This window comes from Salmo trutta, chromosome 40, assembly GCF_901001165.1.
Source record: "Salmo trutta chromosome 40, fSalTru1.1, whole genome shotgun sequence".
In the NCBI taxonomy this organism is placed as follows: domain Eukaryota; kingdom Metazoa; phylum Chordata; class Actinopteri; order Salmoniformes; family Salmonidae; genus Salmo; species Salmo trutta.
Genome location: NC_042996.1, coordinates 7940804 through 7960578, shown reverse-complemented (window position 1 = coordinate 7960578; position 19775 = coordinate 7940804). Strand labels below are relative to the sequence as shown.

The 19775-nt window shown below is 43.1% G+C and overlaps 1 protein-coding gene across 1 annotated transcript; it reads right to left on the bottom strand.

Moving 5' to 3' along the window:
- Positions 1-1189: 1189 nt before the first annotated feature.
- On the bottom strand, positions 1190-18502 carry LOC115180530 (zinc finger protein ZFMSA12A-like). The gene is made up of 9 exons (XM_029742692.1): positions 18358-18502; positions 17503-17705; positions 17033-17092; positions 16753-16848; positions 4706-4816; positions 4473-4596; positions 3583-3832; positions 3391-3440; positions 1190-3267 (listed from the first exon to the last, which is right to left on the bottom strand). The coding sequence occupies exons 1-9, from the start codon at positions 18413-18415 to the stop codon at positions 1952-1954; spliced, it is 2268 nt and encodes a 755-aa protein (XP_029598552.1). The 5' UTR covers positions 18416-18502; the 3' UTR covers positions 1190-1951.
- Between the last annotated feature and the right edge of the window lie 1273 nt (positions 18503-19775).

Genomic DNA, 19775 nt, shown 5'->3' with positions numbered 1-19775 from the left:
ATGCTGGGCGAAGAACATTCAGAAATCTCTTCCAATACATATTTCCTGTGAGCATCAGAGGTGAACCAGTTGCATTCAAAGCTCGAGCAAGACATTCATCAGCATTTCTATGGCTACGTTCCTCCATTGAGTCAAAAAAACATCTGATTCCAGGAGGCCCATGAGCTGTTGCTATCGATAAGGTGTCTGATTCATAATTTTCACCTCAAATAGAAGTAGAGGGACTTTTGTCAGAGGTTGCTTGTTGTGAGTGCTGAGGGAACTTTATGCACTTGGTCAGATGATTCTGCATCTTTGTTGCATTTTTCACATATGATTTGGCACAGTACTTGCAAATGTACACAGCTTTTCCTTCTACATTAGCTGCAGTGAAATGTCTCCACACATCAGATAGTGCCCGTGGCCTTTTCCTGTAAATATTAGAAAATAATGAGTAAAAAAACAAAACAAATACAATTCCATGTACAGATAAAAAGTTAAACAGATGAAACAACTTCTTTGTAAGATAAATGTTTTAAAATTAAACATGTATGGAAACAGGTGAATTAACACTTCAGTTAGCAGGCGAAAACCCACATCGTAGCAAAAACTAACTAGCAGAAATTGTTAACAAGTTAGAAATGATTTAAACACACTTTGTTGTAGGCTACTGTTTACTAGTTAACAAAAAATAATGTATGCCATATAAAATATATTCACCCCACCCAGTATTGTAATCAAAACTTACCAGAAAGCATGTTGTCCTTGGCTCAGACAGTGTAGTAGTGTGGGCTCAATAGCATCTCATTTGTTTACAAGATCTTGAGAATCAGCTGTACATGTGATGGAAGAGTGCACTGTGCATGCAGAGGGTTGCAATTCCATTGAATTGGGGATAGTTTAACCAAAATATGCCACAAGACCTAGAATTGCCTTATGTGTATCCCACTAAAAAGAAAAGGTTCACTTTTATGAGCTAACATTTTTTATGAATTTAAGCAAAATTCCCAAAATTCCCGGGCTTAACTTCCCATGGAGACTTACCGGAACGTTTCCAACCCTTTGCAACCCTAGTTGTGAGCAGCCAATAACCCAGAAAACAGAACACACAACCAAACGGCCTTGCGATAGCATGCGATTGTGCAGTTTGGTCACAAGTAACACAGAGAGAGCACAGTGCTGAGTGCCCCTAAAATAAATAAATAGAAGCTTAAGTATTAAAACCTTTAATAATAGGTATAACAAAGAATATCACAACCCTCCAAATATAACACCAGGAAATACACTTTTCTAGATTCCTTGGAAGTCTAGAAATACGCTTATCAAATAACACATTATCATTATTACTGTTAGAGCAAATACTTATATTACAATTGCACATGCATTTACTAGTTCAACCCCTATCCATGACTACCGCTCCTATTACATAAACATGTGTACATGCAAACAGCTCTACATGTCTAATACATCTGTAAAGGAATAATATTTGTAATGAGAAAAACAGAACATCACATGAAACTATAAAGTAGCTTCTTAACTGGTCCGGTAACCTTGGCAACCAAACCAGCTACTTGATGAGGTTCTGAGACATGATGTATAGAGAAAGACTAGAGTCTACACCCCTGTCACCTTCCAAAGCCCCTCCCCCATCCGTGAATGACGCCATTGCCGCACGTTTTTGGAAAACCTATACTGGAAAATTCCTTTGTTTCTGTGTTAATGATAAATTCTTAGTTGTTCTAATTAAATTCCGTGCATGAAGCCATTGCAGAGCGTTTGTTTGAAACCTACAATGAAAAATGCTATTGTTTCCATGTTAACAATGATTAGAACACCCATTAATCTCTCTGGACTAGTATTGATTTTTCCCCATAACTTGTTGCTTCGCTAGCGAATTGCACTCCCAACTACCCACTAAGAGGTAGGGGCGGGGGGGAAGTATTGGGACATTTTTCCGTGCGCAGGGCAGCGTTCAACAATTTGAAGGACCGCCTCCTAGTCTCTCCATGGCATAGCCTCGGGACATGCCAACATGTGCCAACATTTTTATGTTAAGGCTGTCATGATAGATTGCTGGTACGGACACATGTCCAGCCACGGCGGCCACATGTCCAGCCATGGCAGCCGCATGTCCAGCCATGGCGGTCGCATGTCCAGCCATGGCGGTCGCATTAGTAGGATTCTCCTTCATGTGATAGCTTGGTTGTGAACTGCGCTTGGAATTATTCGGGCAACGAGGACGTGAATAAGGCTTCTGCCCTGAATGAACTAGCAAATGTTTCTTTAAGCAAGTTTTCCGGATAAAACTCCTTCCACATTCATTACAAGTGAAGGGACGCTCTCCAGTATGCCCACGCATGTGGACGACTAAATGGCTCGACTTAGTAAAACGTTTGTCACATTCTTTGCATTGGTAGGGTTTCTCCCCCGTGTGAAAGCGCTGGTGTACCTGCAGATTCCCTGCTGACTGAAAGGTCTTCCCACACACAGAGCACATGTAGGGTCTCTCCCCTGTGTGGATCCTTATGTGCACATTGAGATTACCTTTCTGAGTGAAACATTTTCCACAGTAGGAGCAGGGGAAGGGACGATAATTCAAATGAGTACGCACGTGATCCTTAAGGCGTCGGTTTGTTACAAAGGACTTTCCACATTGGTGACAATGGTGAGTTTTCGGAAGCTGCAATCCTTTCTTCTTCTTTGGAAGGTGCGACGATGGTCTCAAATCCGACCTCTTGTGGGCTTCCACGTGGTGCACGAGGCTGGGCAAGTTGCTGAAGGTAATTCCACATGTGTGACAGTCAAGAGTTTGGGCGATTCCGTGAATTTTTTCGTGAGAATGCAGTTGATCCATTTCGGAAAAGGCCATTGCGCAATGACGGCACTGGAATGGTTGTTGCTGTGGCGTCTTGAAACTCTTCCCGCTCTGTGGACAGATGTACATGACTTCGTTGTGTGGACACTGGTGTCTCAATTTCTCACGTAGAGAACCAAACTCTCTCCAGCACTTCAGGCAGCTAAAGGCAGTGCCCACACATTGCATCCTCTTATGGTTTGACAGACTTGTAAAGAATTTGAATCTATTCCCGCAGTTGGAGCACTTGTATGGATTATCCCCACAGTGAATTTGCTGGTGTTGGACAAGTTGAGACTGATAATTAAAGCACTTCCCACACTGAGGACACTGGTGGACAACCATGTGTGATGAACTGGAAGTAGATGGGGCACACTCATTTGAAGCTGAAGAAAGGGGAGTCAACACCTGAAACGACACCCCTGCAACGGTGTCTGCGGGAAAATGAAAACAAATTTTGAACTCATGAGGAAGTTTCCCCTACCATTGCCCCACAATGGTCAACTGAGGCTATCCAAAGGGTAAATGTACTTGACTAAAAGTTAGTGAGGTCTCACCTGTATCACCACCTTGCATGACACTGGTAGGAGAAAGACCAGAACCAGCCCTGTGAAAGGCACAAAACAGAAATGCAAATTGATGACTACTACTGGGTCAAGTGGTAATTTTGTTTGATAGACTGTCCAAATGCAAATGGTTATTTACCAACTGTACCGTTTGAAACAATAAAAATACATTTATTTTCATACCTTTTCTGCGTTGGGTCATCCTCTACATCAATGTCATCTTCATTCCCTTCATCACAGGTTTCATCGCAGCCTATAATATCTCTTGTGCTCCCCATTTCCACTAAATGTGATGCCAACTCCATCCTTTGGCAGTCTCTGCTTTGTATCCCAGTCCTCATCCCCACACCAGTGTCCAGATTGGTACGGTTTAACTGGTCAGGGAAGGCATCAGATTCAATATCTGATTCCTGAGGAATGTCAGAGGAGGAAACTACACAGACAAAAACAAATACATTAAAAACACACTTTGAATAATATCTAGGTGACTGTTGAGAACAACTAGAGGTAAAACTTCTCAAATCCATAATTGACATTTTAATCCATCACTCTATTTGGCTAATCCTTCCAACTTTAAATCCCTTTCAAATGAACAAGAAAGGTAAGGAACATGGTGAGAGGAACTTCCTGCACATAAATCAGATTATTATCCTCAGATTCTGTTGTTCTATCAATAAACCTTATCTGACCATGTGGTGCTAAAATTATACAAACAAAAATTTATACTTTTCTATGAACTTACTGTTTGTGTACAATGTTCTACACTAAACTACACAGACAAAAACAAATATGTTAAAAATAAATGTAATATCTGCCAGGCTGTTCTGAATACTTATCTCATATCCATAATTTACATTTTAATCTGTCAAATTGTTTATTATTTGGCTAATCCTTCCAACTTTAAATCCCTTTCAAATGAACAAGAAAGGTAAGGAACATGGTGAGAGGAACTTCCTGCACATAAATCAGATTATGATCCTCAGATGTAGTTGTTACATCAATAAACCTTATCTGACCATGTGGTGCTAAAATGATGGGTAAAAAAAAAAAAGAGTAATTTTCTATGAACTTACTGTTTGTGTACAATGTTCTGCATTGTTTGTAATTCTGGAGCAGAAACTGGAGATCTTCTGAGTGAGAGAAAGACTGCAGGCATTCATCTAGGCCAGAGGAGCCAGCACTCAGCAACAATGCAGTCTAGGGAAAATAGGGACACAAATAAAATGTCAAAATAGATTCCAGGCCAACTACAGTTATTAATTTGAATGCTGTTGTCTCAAGACTCTTACGAAAGTGATGTCTGCACCTGCTTAAAGTCTGGTAGTGTAAGCAGCTCTTCCAGCCGAGTGAGGAAGTCACAGACCAGTTCCTGAAGCACTTGGTCAAAATCAGGTCTGAATTCTTCAGGAAACACCACCTGAGAAGATGGAGAGTCAGTAATGCAAAAGGGAAAATTATTAGACCAATTAATTATTGTTTTATATTTAGAGACCCTGAATGATCCTAGCCTGGGTGCCAAGCCTGTTTCTGCTGTCTTGGCACCCAGGCTAGCATAATCCAGTACCCACAGAACAGGAATCAGTGTTGTGGCATGTAAGCCTACGTGTTGTGGCATTGACAGGTATCCCAATTCTGATATTTGCTTACACTTTGACCAATCACACCAGATTTTTTCACATCAGATCTGATTGGTCAAAATACCAATGACTGAAAGAAAATCTGTATTGGGCTGTCTGTGTAAATGCAGTTTAGACAAATTAATGTTAGTGAATGACTAGTTATGATTTATAATAGCGTAGGCCTATTCACTATTCAAATGCTATCTTGACTAACAATCTTACTGAATCTCAACTCAACTATATTTTCCACGAATATCATAACTAACTTGAGTCAGGCCAGAGAAAATGTTCAAGTAAAGGCCCGCACAGACTGCATGATTTTAGCAACCTTATGCCACGATTTTGCCATCCCAGACAAAATGTCCACGTGGTGGGCAAATTCTTAGATCGTAAACGATTGTCGGACGTCTTGGCTTGTTCAGTGTGACAGGGTCTGCCGATTAAAGGAAAACTCCACTCTTTTGGTATTTTTTTCATTAGTTCATTGTTGATATAGTCCCAAAATGTTTTGTATGTCAACAATCGAGTTAAGATGTATAACTTTCAAAATACAGCTGCGTTTTGCGTCATCATATGATGCTGTGTTTTGGTATTTGTGTATTTCGAAAGTTATATATCTTGAAAACTTGATTGCTGACATGTGCCCTCCAAGCTCACCACTAAGCTAAGGACCCTGGGATTAAACACCTCTCTCTGCAACTGGATCCTGGAACTCCTGACCCTCAACACGGGGGCCCCTCAGGGGTGCGTGCTTAGTCCCCTCCTGTATTCCCTGTTCACCCACGACTGTGTGGCCGCTCACAATTCCAACACCATCATTAAGTTTGCCGATGACATAATGGTGGTAGGCGTGATCACTGACGATGATGAGACAGCCTACAGGGCGCTTCAGAGTGCAGTGCATATGGCAGAGCTTCCTGCCATCCAGGACCTCTATACCAGGCGGTGTCAGAGGAAGGCCCTAAAAATGGTCAAAGACACCAACCACCCAAGTCATAGACTGTTGTCTCTGCTTCTGCAATGCAAGCGGTACTGATGCACCAAGACTGTAACCAACAGGACCCTGAACAGCTTCTACCCCCGTTAATTAAATAGTTCATCAATAGCTACCCAGAGTATCTGCATTGAACTCTTAAATCATCACAGCATGCTGCTTTTACTGTTTATTATCTATCCTGTAGCAGTTAGGAAGGCACTGCCACACTGTGCCTACTCTCCCACTTACTGTTTCTCTCTCCTTCCACAGACTCCTAAGAAGGGGAGTTACGGACTCTGCCAGTGAGGCCACACCACCGCAAGAAACTACAGGTGGCCGCCATCTTCAACCACCCTCTTGCCTGAACTGCTTGTGGACTAGAACGCAACAGACACTAAAAGCTAAAGCATCTGAAACTTTTACTCTTTTGTTGTGTGTTTACTCATTGCCGCTTGTGTAGTCGGGCACACCCCACTCTTCCCGACATATGGTGGAGAATGCAGACATCTGAGTAAACACACAACTTATTTTTTATGTAACTTTTTTTTGGCGCAAGAGTGGAACCATGTCTAATCCTGGAGTTGGAAACTTGGACAACATGCTGAGATAACTCATAATTCTTCATGGAGTCAGCCAACAGATCTCCGATACCATGGTAGAAGGCATGGCCGGGCTCATGTTTGAAAGTGGCAGAGAGAGAGAGAGAGAGAGAGAGAGTTATGGGACCGGACGACATGGCCACTCTTGTAGCCCCGTATGTCACAGGAGAGGCCCAACAAGCCTATCAGGATCTGGAGACAGTAGGGGTCAATAACTATGACCGTTTGAAGGAGGAGATCCTGAGCAGATTAAGGCTCAACCCATTTGCAATGCATCCAACGGTTCAAAACCTGGGAATAACAAGCTGGCCAAGCACCCCGGGCCCAATTATACCACCGAAGGCGGCTTGGGAAAAAATTGTCTGAAGCCATAAGGCAATTCTGTGGACGATGTGATCGACAAAGTCGTCCTGGGCCAGTTCATGAGAGGCCTTCCCTATGAATCTGCACAAAGCAGCCACCCAACAATGCCCTCAGACTTACCAGGACATGATTTAGCTGGTGGAAAAGTTGGGTGCTTCAAAAGATGCACTTAAGTCAAACAAACAGGAACGACCTTCACCTTTGAAGAATCAACCTGACACAACCTTTTTCCTCAAGAAAATATGAGCCTCCCAAAACAGCCGCTTACTTCCCAGCCAGAGAGGAGCAACGTAATGTTGTCTGGTGCGGAAAATGTGGGGCCAAAGGTATACAACTCGATTAACAGATGGGCAAATGCATTACAGACCTACCAGCGATTGCCACCTGTGGGACTTGAGGGAGGAGAGAAGTGAGGTACCTGCTCGCTAGTATCTAGTGCAGGTTAACATAACATACTGGCTCTCTTGGACTCACTCTGATACAGCCAGAATAGATTCCTGTAGGGTGTCTTCGAAACCATAACACCCTACCCTTCACCTGCATCCATGGGGACACCGAAGACATCCCACATCCGGTTCAACACTGATTGTGGGGCATGGACGGTCATTGCAGGGGTGATGCCAGAATTGACGACTCTAATGCTCCTAGGTTGAAACTGCCTGGGATTTGAGTCTTTGAGGCTGCTGGGGTAAGCAAAAAATATTTTCGCACTACCTCTGTTCTTCACCACACACATAGACCCAAGCCTTTGCTGCCTGTTCTGAAGGGGCAACATACTAAAAAACGTTCTCGCCAGCAGAGATCAGTAAAGGTGCTGCTGGGTGATGCCGCACAACCAGACCAGCCTGAGGACAGCGGAGATACCGCTGATGTGGAAGGTGAGCCCCCCCCCATATATCAATGACTTCTCAGTTATGTTGTAGGGCCGTGTTGGTGATGCCCAGAGACCAAAACCTCGCAAATACCCTTTGGTAACTCTTTACATTGCCCTTCGTCAAGGGCTACTCTATCGGTTACAGAAGTAGGCAAAGAACTTATACCCTCCTTGTGCCCAAAGTGTATGTTCCAGTTGTTCTCCAACTGGCCCACTCTCACATCTTGGGCGCTCATCTGGGTGAGGGAAAGACAGGGGAACGAATCCTACAGAAGGTTTACCGGCCCGGAATCTACATGTCTGTCGCACGGTACTGTCAGAGGTGTCCCACCTGTCAGCTGACTGCCCCAGTAGGGTGTACCCTGCTACCCATCATTGAGACCCCATTTGATAGACAAGGGATTGACCTAATTGGACCTCTCCCAAAGTCTGGGAAAGGATACCGATATATCCTGGTGGTGGTGGTAGAAGACTATACCCGGAGGCAATTCCACTATGAACCATCACTACCAAGGCCATAGCCAAGGAGTTGGTACATATGTTCACAAGGGTGGGCCTTCCTAGAGTTCAATCCTGGTGACCGAGTGCTCCTTCTGCCCAGCACAGAAAGCAAGTTCCTCGCCCAGTGGCAGGGGCCTTACGCGGTCATGGAGAAACTAGACCCAGTGACATATGGGATAAACCAGCCAGATCGCCGTAAACGGGAGCAAGTATATCACATTAAACTTCTGAAGAAGTGGGAGGAGGATGATGTTACTGTGGCCTTTGTCTCCACAGAGCTTCCTCAGGAAATACCCAGAGATGTCGTAAACATGGGCCAAGACCTTACTCCCCAACAACTCCAAAAGGTAAGACACTTCGTTGATCAGTACACGGATATTTTTCGTCACGGATATCTTCTGTGGACAGATGTGCTAGAGCACGATATCCTTATATTAGCTGGGAAGACTATATATGTGAAGCCGTATAGGGTCCTTGAAGCTCATCGCAAAGCCATCTGCACCGAGGTCAAAAATGTGTGTGAGTTGGACGCCATAGAGGAGTCGAAAAGTCAGAGGGCCAGCCCCATCGCCCTGGTATCCAAGCAACTGGCCTTATCCAGCCACCAAGACTCAGGTGAGAGCCTTCATGGGACTGGCCAGTTATTACCAGCAGTTTATTCCGTGGATCTTCAAACCTCCCTCTGTTTAGGACCAGTCCTGAAGTCACCAGACTACTCCCAGCCTTTCGTCGTCCAAACAGAAGCCTCTGAAACTGGACAGGGAGCCGTCCAGTCCCAGGTCTGGGATGGTTAAGAACATGATGCTTTATTCAACAGTCAAAAGCTCCTATGCTACTGTATAAAAATGTCTGGCTATAAAATGGGCTGTCTGCTCCCTATCCTACTATCTCATGGGAAGGCAGTTCACCCTGGAGACAGACCATGCATCCTTGCAGTGGATGGCCAAGGACACCAATGACCGGGTGACCCGCTGGTTCCTCGAGCTACAACCATACAACTTTGTGGTTTGACACAGACCAGGGTCTGCTCATGGGAACGCTGATGCCCTCTCCCGGCTCCATTTTCTCTTCCACCAATTTCTCTCATGGCTCGGAGTTAAAGGGAGGGGTGTGTGGCACCATGAGAGGCATGGGCATAGGTGTGGCTGAAAGGACTCTCAGTGCAGCAACATGGACAGAGCCACCCACCTTAGCACAGGAGACAGGTGCGCTCACTTCAGCCCCATGGACAACGGCACTCAGTTCAGCACTGTGCAAGGCCGCACTACCTTCAGCACCAGGCCAGCCAAAGACAGTGCCACAGCGCTGCTCACCGAACACACCTGTGCAGGATTACTAGTCAGCACACCTGCAAGGTATTTCCTAATCAACTGACTTGCACAAGTGTGCAGGCTGGACCTAACTCAAGTGAGCAGTTAGGAAGACACAGCGTGCCCACTCTCCTTCCAGACTTCTCAGAAGGAGAGTTACGGATTCTGCCAGTGAAGCCACACCACCGCAAGAGACTACAGGTGTGCGCCTTCTTTAACCACCCTCTTGCCTGAACAGCTTGTGGACTACAACGCCAGAGACACAAAAAACTAATGTAAAAGCATATCAAACTAGAACTCGTGGCGTTTACACTTACTGCCACTTGTGTAGTAGGGCACAACCCACTCTTCCCGACAGTACACTATGTATACAGCCAAGATATCGTTACTCATTGCATTTACACCTTATCAATTTATATAATTTCTCTGCATTATTGGAAAGGGACACATAATCAGAACCCTGCATAATGCACATTCACTAACTTAATGTAGTAGGCATTAGGCTACAGAAAATGAACACAGGTTAAATGAAGCTTTATTTATACAGCACATTTCAGAAATGAACGCAACAACGTTCTTCACAGGAAAAAAATATAGATATTATTTACTACAAAGATAAGAGGATGAATAACAAAATCTGAACGACTAAAAAGCACCCGATGGAAAAGCAAAGCTAAAAAGGTGTGTTAAGATCTTATTTTTTTTTTTACAGTTTCGGCCCCCTCAGGTTCTCCGGCAGGTTATTTTTATTTTACCTTTAATTAACCAGGTAGGCCAGTTGAGAACAAGTTCTGATTTACAACTGAGACCTGGCCAAGATGAAGCAAAGCGACAAAAACACAGAGTTACAAATGGGATAAACAAATGTACAGTCAATTACACAATAGAAAAATATATGTACAGTGTGTGCAAATGTAGTAAGATTAGGGAGGTAAGGCAATAAATAGGCCAATAGGGGCACATTAATTACAATTTAGCATTAACACTGGAGTGATAGATGTGCAGATGATGATGTGTAAGTAGAGATACTGGGGTGAAAAAGAGCAAGAAGATAAATAACAATATGGGGATGAGGTAGTTAGGTGTGCTATTTACAGATTGGCTGTGTACAGGTACAGTGATTGGTAAGCTGCTCTGACAGCTGATACTTAAAGTTAGTGAGGGAGATATGAGTCTCCAGCTTCAGTGATTTTTGCAATTTGTTCCAGTCATTGGCAGCAGAGAACTGGAAGGAAAGGCAGCCAAAGTAAGTGTTGGCTTTGGGGATGACCGGTGAAATATACCTGCTGGAGCGTGTGCTACGGGTGGGTACTGCTATGGTGACCAGTGAGCTGAGATAAGGCGGGGCTTTACCTAGCAAAGACTTAAAGATGACCTGGAGCCAGTGGGTTTGGCAACAAATATGTAGCGAGGGCCAGGTCTCAGTGGTGGGTAGTATATGGGGCTTTGGTGACAAAACGGATGGCACTGTGATAGACTACATCCAGTTTACTGAGTAGAGTGTTGGAGGCTATTTTGTAAATGGCATCGCCAAAGTCAAGGATCTGTAGGATAGTAAGTTTTACGAGGGTATGTTTGGCAGCATGAGTGAAGGAGGCTTTGATGCGAAATAAGTTGCCGATTCTAGATTTAATTTTGGATTGGAGATGCTTAATGCGAGTCTGGAAGGAGAGTTTACAGTCTAACCAGACACCTAGGTATTTGTAGTTGTCCACATATTCTAGGTCAGAACCGTCCAGAGTAGTGATGCTAGTCGGGCAGCAATCGGTTGAAGAGAATGCATTTAGTTTTACTAGCATTTAAGAGCAGTTGGAGGCCACGGAAGGAGTGTTGTATGGCATTGAAGCTCGTTTGGAGGTTTGTTAACACAGTGTCCAAAGAAGGACCAGATGTACAGTTGAAATTGGAAGTTTACATACACTTAGGTTGGAGTCATTAAAACTCGTTTTTCAACCACTCCACAAATTTCTTGTTAACAAACTATAGTTTTGGCAAGTCGGTTAGGACATTTACTTAATGCATGACACAAGTAACTATTCCAACAATTGTTTACAGACAGATTATTTCACTGTATCACAATTCCAGTGGGTCAGAAGTTTACATACATTAAGTTGACTGTGCCTTTAAACAGCTTGGAAAATTCCAGAAAATGACATGGCTTTAGAAGCTTCTGATAGGCTAATTGACATTATTTGAGTCAATTGGAGGTGTACCTGTGGATGTATTTCAAGGCCTACCTTCAAACTCAGTGCCTCTTTGCTTGACATGGGAAAATCAAAAGAAATCAGCCAAGACCTCAAAAAAAACAAAAAAACAATTTTAGACCTCCACAAGTCTGGTTCATCCTTGGGAGCAAAATCCAAACGCCTGAAGGTACCCCGTTCATCTGTACAAACAATAGTACGCAAGTATAAACACCATGGGACCATGCAGCCGGCATGCTGCTCAGGAAGGAGACGTGCTCTGTCTCCTAGAGATTAAGGTATTTGTGCGAAAAGTGCATATCAATCCCAGAACAACAGCAAAGGACATTGTGAAGATGCTGGAGGAAACAGGTACAAAAGTATCTATATCCACAGTAAAATGAGTCCTATATCGACATAAGCTGAAAGGCCGCTCAGCAAGGAAGAAGCCACTGCTCCAAAACCGCAATAAAAAAGCCAGACTACGGTTTGCAACTGCACATGGGGACAAAGATAATAGTTTTTGGAGAAATGTCCTCTGGTCTGATGAAACAGAAATAGAACTGTTTGGCCATAATGATCATCGTTACGTTTGGAGGAAAAAGGGGGAGGTTTGCAAGTCGAAGAACACCAACCCGAGCGTGAAGCACGGGGGTGGCAGTAATCATGTTGTGGAGGTGCTTTGCTGCAGGAGGGACTGGTGCACTTCACAAAATAGATGGCATCATGAGGCAGGATAATGATGTGGATATATTGAAGCAACATCTCAAGACATCAGTCAGGAAGTTAAAGCTTGGTCGCAAATGAGTCTTCTAAATGGACAATGACCCCAAGCATACTTCCAAAGTTGTGGCTTAAGGACAACAAAGTCAAGGTATTGGAGCGGCCATCACAAAGCCCTGACCTCAACCCCATAGAAACTGTGTGGGCAGAACTGAAAAAGCATGTGCGAGCAAGGAGGCCTACAAACCTGACTCAGTTACACCAGCTCTGTCAGGAGGAGTGGGCCAAAATTCACTCAACTTATTGTGGGAAGCTTGTGAAGGCTACCTGAAACATTTGACCCAAGTTAAACAATTTAAAGGCAATGCAACCAATTACTAATTGAGTATGTAAACTTCTGACCCACTGGGAATGTAATGAAATAAATCATTCTCTACTATTATTCTGACATTCACATTCTTAAAATAACCACTTTATCTTAACTAACCTAAGACAAGGAATTTTTACTTGGATTAAATGTCAGGAATTGAGAAACTGAGTTTAAATGCATTTGGCTAAGGTGTATGTAAACTTCCGACTTCAACTGTATACAGAATGGTGTCGTCTGCATAGAGGTGGATCAGATAATCACCAGCAGCAAGAGCAACATCATTGATATATACTGAGAAAAGAGTCGGCCCGGACCACAAGCCCTCCGATTTGACACACTGAACTCAGAGAAGTAGTTGGTGAACCAGGCGAGGCAGTCATTTGAGAAAACAAGGCTGTTGAGTCTGCCGATAAGAATACTGTGATTGACAGAGTCGAAAGCCTTGGCCAGGTTGATGAAGACGGTTGCACAGTACTGTCTTTTATCGATGGCGGATATGATATCGTTTAGTACCTTGAGCGTGGCTGAGGTGCACCTGCGACCAGCTCGGAAACCAGATTGCACAGCGGAGAAGGTACGATGGGATTCAAAATTGTCAGTGATCTATTTGTTAACTTGGCTTTCGAAGACTTTAGAAAGGCAGGGCAGGATGGATATAGGTCTGTAACAGTTTGGGTTTAGAGTGTCTCCCCCTTTGAAGAGGGGGATGACCGTGGCAGCTTTCCAATCTTTGGGGATCTCAGACGATACAAAAGAGAGGTTGAACAGGCTAGTAATAGGGTTTGCAACAATTGCGACGGATAATTTTAGACAAAGAGAGGGTCCAGATTGTCTAGCCCAGCTGATTTGTAGGGGTCCAGATTTTGCAGCTCTTTCAGAACATCAGCTGTCTAGATTTGGGTGAAGGAGAAGCGGGGGGAGGCTTGGGAAAGTTGCTGCAGAGGGTGCTGAGCTGTTGGCCGGGGTAGGGGTAGCCAGGTGGAAAGCCCGGCCAGCCGTAGAAAAAGCTTATTGGAATTATCGATTATCGTAGATTTATCGGTGGTGACAGTGTTTCCTAGCCTCAGTGCAGTGGGAGGCTGGGAGGAGGTGCTCTTATTCTCCATGGACTTTACAGTGTCCCAAAACTTATTGGGGTGAACAATCATGGATTGATTTAAAAACCAATAGAAATTCATTCTAAAAACACACAGGCAGCCAGTACCGAGACCTTAAAACCGGTGTAATGTGTGCTGTCCATCTGGTCTTGGTCAGTACCAGTGCTGCAGCATTCTGTATGTTTTTGCAGTTAACCAATGACTTTCTTGGGTAGACCAGACAGAAGAGCATTACAGTAGACAAGCCTGCTTGTAATACAAGCATGAATGAGTCTCTCTGTATCAGCCCAAGAGAGAATTGGCCACACCTTGGCAATGTTCCTCTGGTGGTAAAAGATGTCACATTCCTCATGTGTGAGTCAAAATGGAGTTCAGAATCTAAAATAACACCTAGGTTTTTTACCTGGTGTTTTATCGGTCTTGTCCGTGAATTAATAGGTGCGTACAGATTCTCTCTGTGCTTTGGCTCCAACAAGTACCACCTCGGTCTTGACTTGATTTAGTTGGAGGTAGTTGTGAGCCATCCAAGTATTTAAATCACTAAGTCAGTCTAATAATTTATCCGTTGATCTAAAATCCTCTGGTGACACTAATGTAAAAAAAAAAATCAATGCTGTGCTTTCTGATAATGTTGCAAAGGGGTAACATATATAAACTGAACAGAACCGGACCCAAAATCGAACTGTGTCAAACGCCACGTGATATGTTCACCAGGGGTGACAAAAAACTCAAGACTGGTTAAATAGGTACTAAACCAATTTAAAACTGGACCGGAGAGGCCAACCCACCTCTCCAGTCTGTCCAGAAGGACATCATGGCCAACAGTGTTGAATGTAGCACTTAAATCCAAGATTAAAGGACAGAGAGCTGTTTGGCATGTGTTGCCTCTAAAATAATTTTACAATTTTAACAAAGGCTGTCTCTGTGCTAGTCCTGAAAACCAGATAGAAAAAAAAGAGAAGCTGTTTGAAAACCAATTTCTCCAGATTTTTGCTTAAGAATGGAAGGTTGGAACATAGCCGAAAATTGCTAAAAGCTGAAGTATCTAGATTACTTTTCTTCTGAAGGAGCTTCACCATAGCAGTGTATTGCAGTGGGGAAAGTGCCTGCGAACAGGGAGTGATTAACAACAGCTTTCACTTCTTCAGATATGCAATTAAAACCTGTTTTGAAGAAGGTGGTGGGGATAGGATGGAGAAGGCAGGTAGAAGGCTGAAGTTGTGATATCACTTTCCTGAGCATGTCTGTCAACCAGGGAAAATAAATCTATAGTGCCTTTGCATGGTAGTCTAGGGCACATATCAAAACGTATCATCAGGTCTTGCTAGACTGAAACATTAGGCTGGGTATCTCTGAAATATGCCGCAAACTCATGACATTTAGATGTAGAGGAAAGTTCACATTGGTTTGCGAGGGTAGGATTTATCAGGCCATCAATGGTCGAGAAGAGCACTGTCGAATTATCCTGATTAATAGTGATCACGTTACAAAAATGAGCCCGTCTGGCATTTCTAATTGCTTTGTTATACATGCCAAGATGCTCTCTCAGAATATCATAATGGACTTGTAACTTTTACTTTCTCCACTACTCCTTTCTGCAATTTCTCTTTAAAATGTATTAGTTTCCTCTCTCAAATGCAAATAGCGAGTTGAAACCACTTGTCAAGGAGGAAGAAGTGATCGCTCATCTTTGTTGTTGTGAGTGACAGGGAGAGGGGCTTGGTGTGTGTGTAAACCAGAGGAAGAGGCAAAGCGAGCGGTTTCACGCGCGCTAAAATCTGTCCAAAATAAGCCCAATGCGTTTCAATGGGCTTATTTTGGACATTAGCTTGTCGCTTGCCTTCCCGCCTTTGGGACAACGACCCCCATTGTTAGGGTGGAGATGCGCATCTCATCATTATATACAGATCTCTGGTGTAAATGGGAAGGCGCAAAGGAGACAAGACCAAAAAGACAACAAGTGAACATAAACGCTCATAAAAAATAAAAAAACTTGATTCTTGTGATACAGTTACTTGGAATATCGCACAAAAGATCAATTCAAATTAAATTTGATATAGTCGCCCAGCCCTACAATGGACTAATAAAACAAATACCAAAAGAGAGTTTTTGGGTGGAGTTTTCCTTTAAGTACATCTACTTTTCCTAAGCTCCGAAAAAGTTATGGCAGTATCAATAAGAACAGAACCAGCAATGACACCATTCATAAAAAAAAATAATAATAATCACACATTGTATAATGAAAGCTTTGTGCAAGTAATTGGCTCTGTAGTTATAAATAACCATCACACCTTGAATGTCAAAATTGCAATGCTTTTATTGAGCAATGCCAATAATCATGCTACGGGGATTATATTCGGCATTAGCTTTTCCATGTTGTGACGTGCCTCTTCAATTCGAAAGTTAAGCTTTTTATTACAAGGACCGCTCAGTCACAGAGGTAGGAGGAGCAGTGTCTGTCAATCAACATAGCAACAGCTTGTTGTTCTTCTTTTGACGCCAATGCTTGATACGCCCAGCTGACGTAGCCTAAGTCGACTGACGTAGCCTCGCAAGCCAATCGCAGAATGTGACGACAGAACTGAGGTAAACCTTACAACCCAGCCAGGTTGATGTCAAGATTTTAAATTTGGTCACGTTGCACAGTGTGACATGTAATAATCGTAAAAGACTGAATCTGACATAGTGTGGGAAGGCCTTGTAGGTTCAAGACAAGCTTGGCATTAACAGCTACTTACTTGGACGAAGTGTTCACGCTCAACCGGGTCTATAATCAAGCTTTGGGTGAGCTTGGCAAAGTTAGCTTCAGGTGATTCCATGCCTGCATCATTGGACTGTAAAACAAAGTAAAAAAAAATTAAAAATAGACAATCATTTTAAGACAACTATCCATACCAACAATCTTAAATCTCTTGTTTTTAAATGTTGCTGAATTATGAGGGTGTTAATTATCTCATAAGTGTCCAGCAGAACAAAAGCTCCAATCTTGGCACAATATTTATACTTTGATTCACCAACCTGTGCATGTTGAGAAGACTTTATTCTATAAAGGAGGGTCTGGAGGCTGACAGGGTTTACCTGCAAGACAAGTGGTCAAGTCTGATACTTTGCATAAAACTATTTTCTGCATTTTACCTATACACCAAGAAAGTCCCCCTACTTCCTGGATAAAGTCTCATACTGTTTTTAATGAGCTTCAAGATATCATCAAATTCATGAAAACACAGTAATTTGACATATGTGAAATTCTTCCTGATGCCTTATGGTTTTCGATGACAAAAACACAATTGAAAACCTTCATAAAAGGCCTTGGGTAGAAGTAAATTCATCCATAAATACAAACAGAATGTAATATCTTAAATGCCCATGTTGTCATTATTTTTTTTAAGCCCATTCAAAAACAGTATGTGACAGGATGCAGGAAGTAGGTGGGACTATCCCAGCATATTGAAGTGATTCTGTATGGCATTATATGTGGCATTTCTTACCCTTGCTCTCAGACCCAAAATAAGGAGGGTTCTCTGTCTGTCAGTCATAAGTTCTGGGACAGTTTGTGTTACCACGGTCACAAACTCCTCTAATTTTCCATAGTGCTTGATGGCCCTCTGTTGCGCTACCTGCCACATAAATGCAGACATCAGCCGTAGAGGTGGAACCAAAAGGCGCAGAGAGGAGAGCGGAATGGGGGAATCTATAATGTGAAAAGTACAGTGAAGTGTGTTAGATGTCTAGCTAGATCAATTACATTTTGTAAGAACATTAACATAGCAGAACTAACTAAATTTGCTAGTTTTGCATATCTTAACTACAGATAGTTATTCATTGAGTGATAAGAAATGTTACGGTTGATATAACATTGCCAGCAGATAGCTAACGTTAGCCAACTTAACGTTACAGTTTAGCTTGCACTTACGTATTAGCTATAAGGCTAGCTTGCACAGAATGTGCCCAAGTGGACACAATAACATAATTCAAAACTGAACGTTAGTTAGTCAATAACATAACAGATCGCCGTAGCGGCACTGCTAGATAGATCAAGGAGTTTTGCTAAAAACGGCAAAGTAGGCCTAGCTAGCTACCCAGCTACTTCCTTGAGATCAGGGTTGTGTTCATTATACACCGGAGGAGAAATAAACGGACAGGGACAGCCTGAACTTATCCAATAAGAAACGCTCGTTTTCATGTTGCGTTGCAAAACGTTCAGTAAAGTGTACACTAATGAGGACGACCCTGCCTGATCATGGCTAGTTGGCCACCTAGCTAGAAAACCCAACCTAGACAGATTTATAGCAAGCAAAAACAAAATATTGTTTTATCTAATATAAGTTACCACGAATACATACCCATTATGGCCCATGTGCCAATCAGTATCTTAGCTACCTTTGCTAGTGAGCGCCGCATGAGACGGTAGAAAGTAAACCTAGCTAGCCAACGTTACTGCCGACGAACAAAGAGGATGTGAAACCTTTGCCACCAGTAGGCCTATTACTCCAGCGTCCAAAATTGTCTTCAAAATAAAAGTTCTAATTACGGGTTCACAGCAAAGATGTACTGTACACTGAGTGTACAAAACAATAAGAGCACCTTCCTAATATTGACTTGCAACCCCTGTCCTCAGAACAGCCTCGGATAATCAGAGTGGGGGATATTATTGTGGCCCTGGTGGCACAAAATAAATTTAATACATTTTTATTTGTCACATGCGCCGAATATGCCGTGAAATGCTGACTTACGAGCCCTTAACCAACAATGCAGTTCAAGAAATAGAGTTAAGAAAATATTTACAATATAAACTTAAGTTAAAAAAGTATTAAATCAAAAAGTAAAACAAGAAAATGACATAACAATAATGAGGCTATATACAGGGGGTACTTGTGCCGAGTCAATGTGGGGGTACAGGTTAATCGAGGTAATTTGTAAAGTGACTATGCAAAGATAATAAACAGTGAGTAGCAGCCGGGTGGCCATTTGATTAATTGTTCAGAAGTCTTATGGCTTGAAGGTAGAAGCTGTTAAGGAGCCTTTTGGTCCTAGACTTGGCGCTCTGGTACCGCTTGTTGTGCGGTAGCAGAGAGAACAGTCTATGACTTGGGTGACTGGAGTCTTTGACAATTCTATGGGCCTTCCTCTGACACCGCCTAGTATATAGGTCCAGGATGTCAGGAAGCTTGGCCCCAGTGATGTACTGGGCCGTACGCACTACCCTCTGTAACGCCTTACGGTCAGATGCCGAGCAGTTGCCATACCAGGCGGTGATGCAACAGGTCAGGATGCTCTCGATGGTGCAGCTGTAGAACTTTTTGTGGATCTGGGGACCCATGCCAAATCTTTTCAGTCTCCTGAGGGGGAAAAGGTGTTGTCGTTCCCTCTTCACAACTGTCTTGGTGTGTTTGGACCATGATAGTTTGTTGGTGATGTGGACACCAAGGAACTTAAAACTCTCGACCTGCTCCACTTCAGCCCTGTTGATGTTAATGTTAATATAATCAAAGGTCTGACTGCACAGAGATGCTTGGGAAAATGGTCACAACGGGGGACCTGCGTATCTTTCAGGGGAAGGGGGTGTATCTGATCTCATTCATCTAGGACTTGACAACAGTTAATCAAATCTCCCCGTTTTTGCTCAATTTTGCATGCCTTCTCAAACAGCTGCAACTGTATATGCATTTATAAATCAAGTCATTTCTTGAGTTGGGCTCAGGGATGGAACAACTGTTGAGCATTTCAGCTTATGGTTGTTTGTCGGGGAAAGGGTTGAGTG

What these genes read in the sequence shown, in the direction of transcription:
- LOC115180530 (XM_029742692.1), bottom strand. Translation starts at nt 18,415, where the DNA reads ATGCGGCGCTCACTAGCAAAGGTAGCTAAGATACTGATTGGCACATGG. An exon ending in TTTTGGGTCTGAGAGCAAGG is followed by an intron (nt 17,093 to 17,502) that starts GTAAGAAATGCC and finishes CTTGTCTTGCAG; the next exon opens with GTAAACCCTGTCAGCCTCCA. An exon ending in CACTACCAGACTTTAAGCAG is followed by an intron (nt 4,597 to 4,705) that starts GTGCAGACATCA and finishes TATTTTCCCTAG; the next exon opens with ACTGCATTGTTGCTGAGTGC.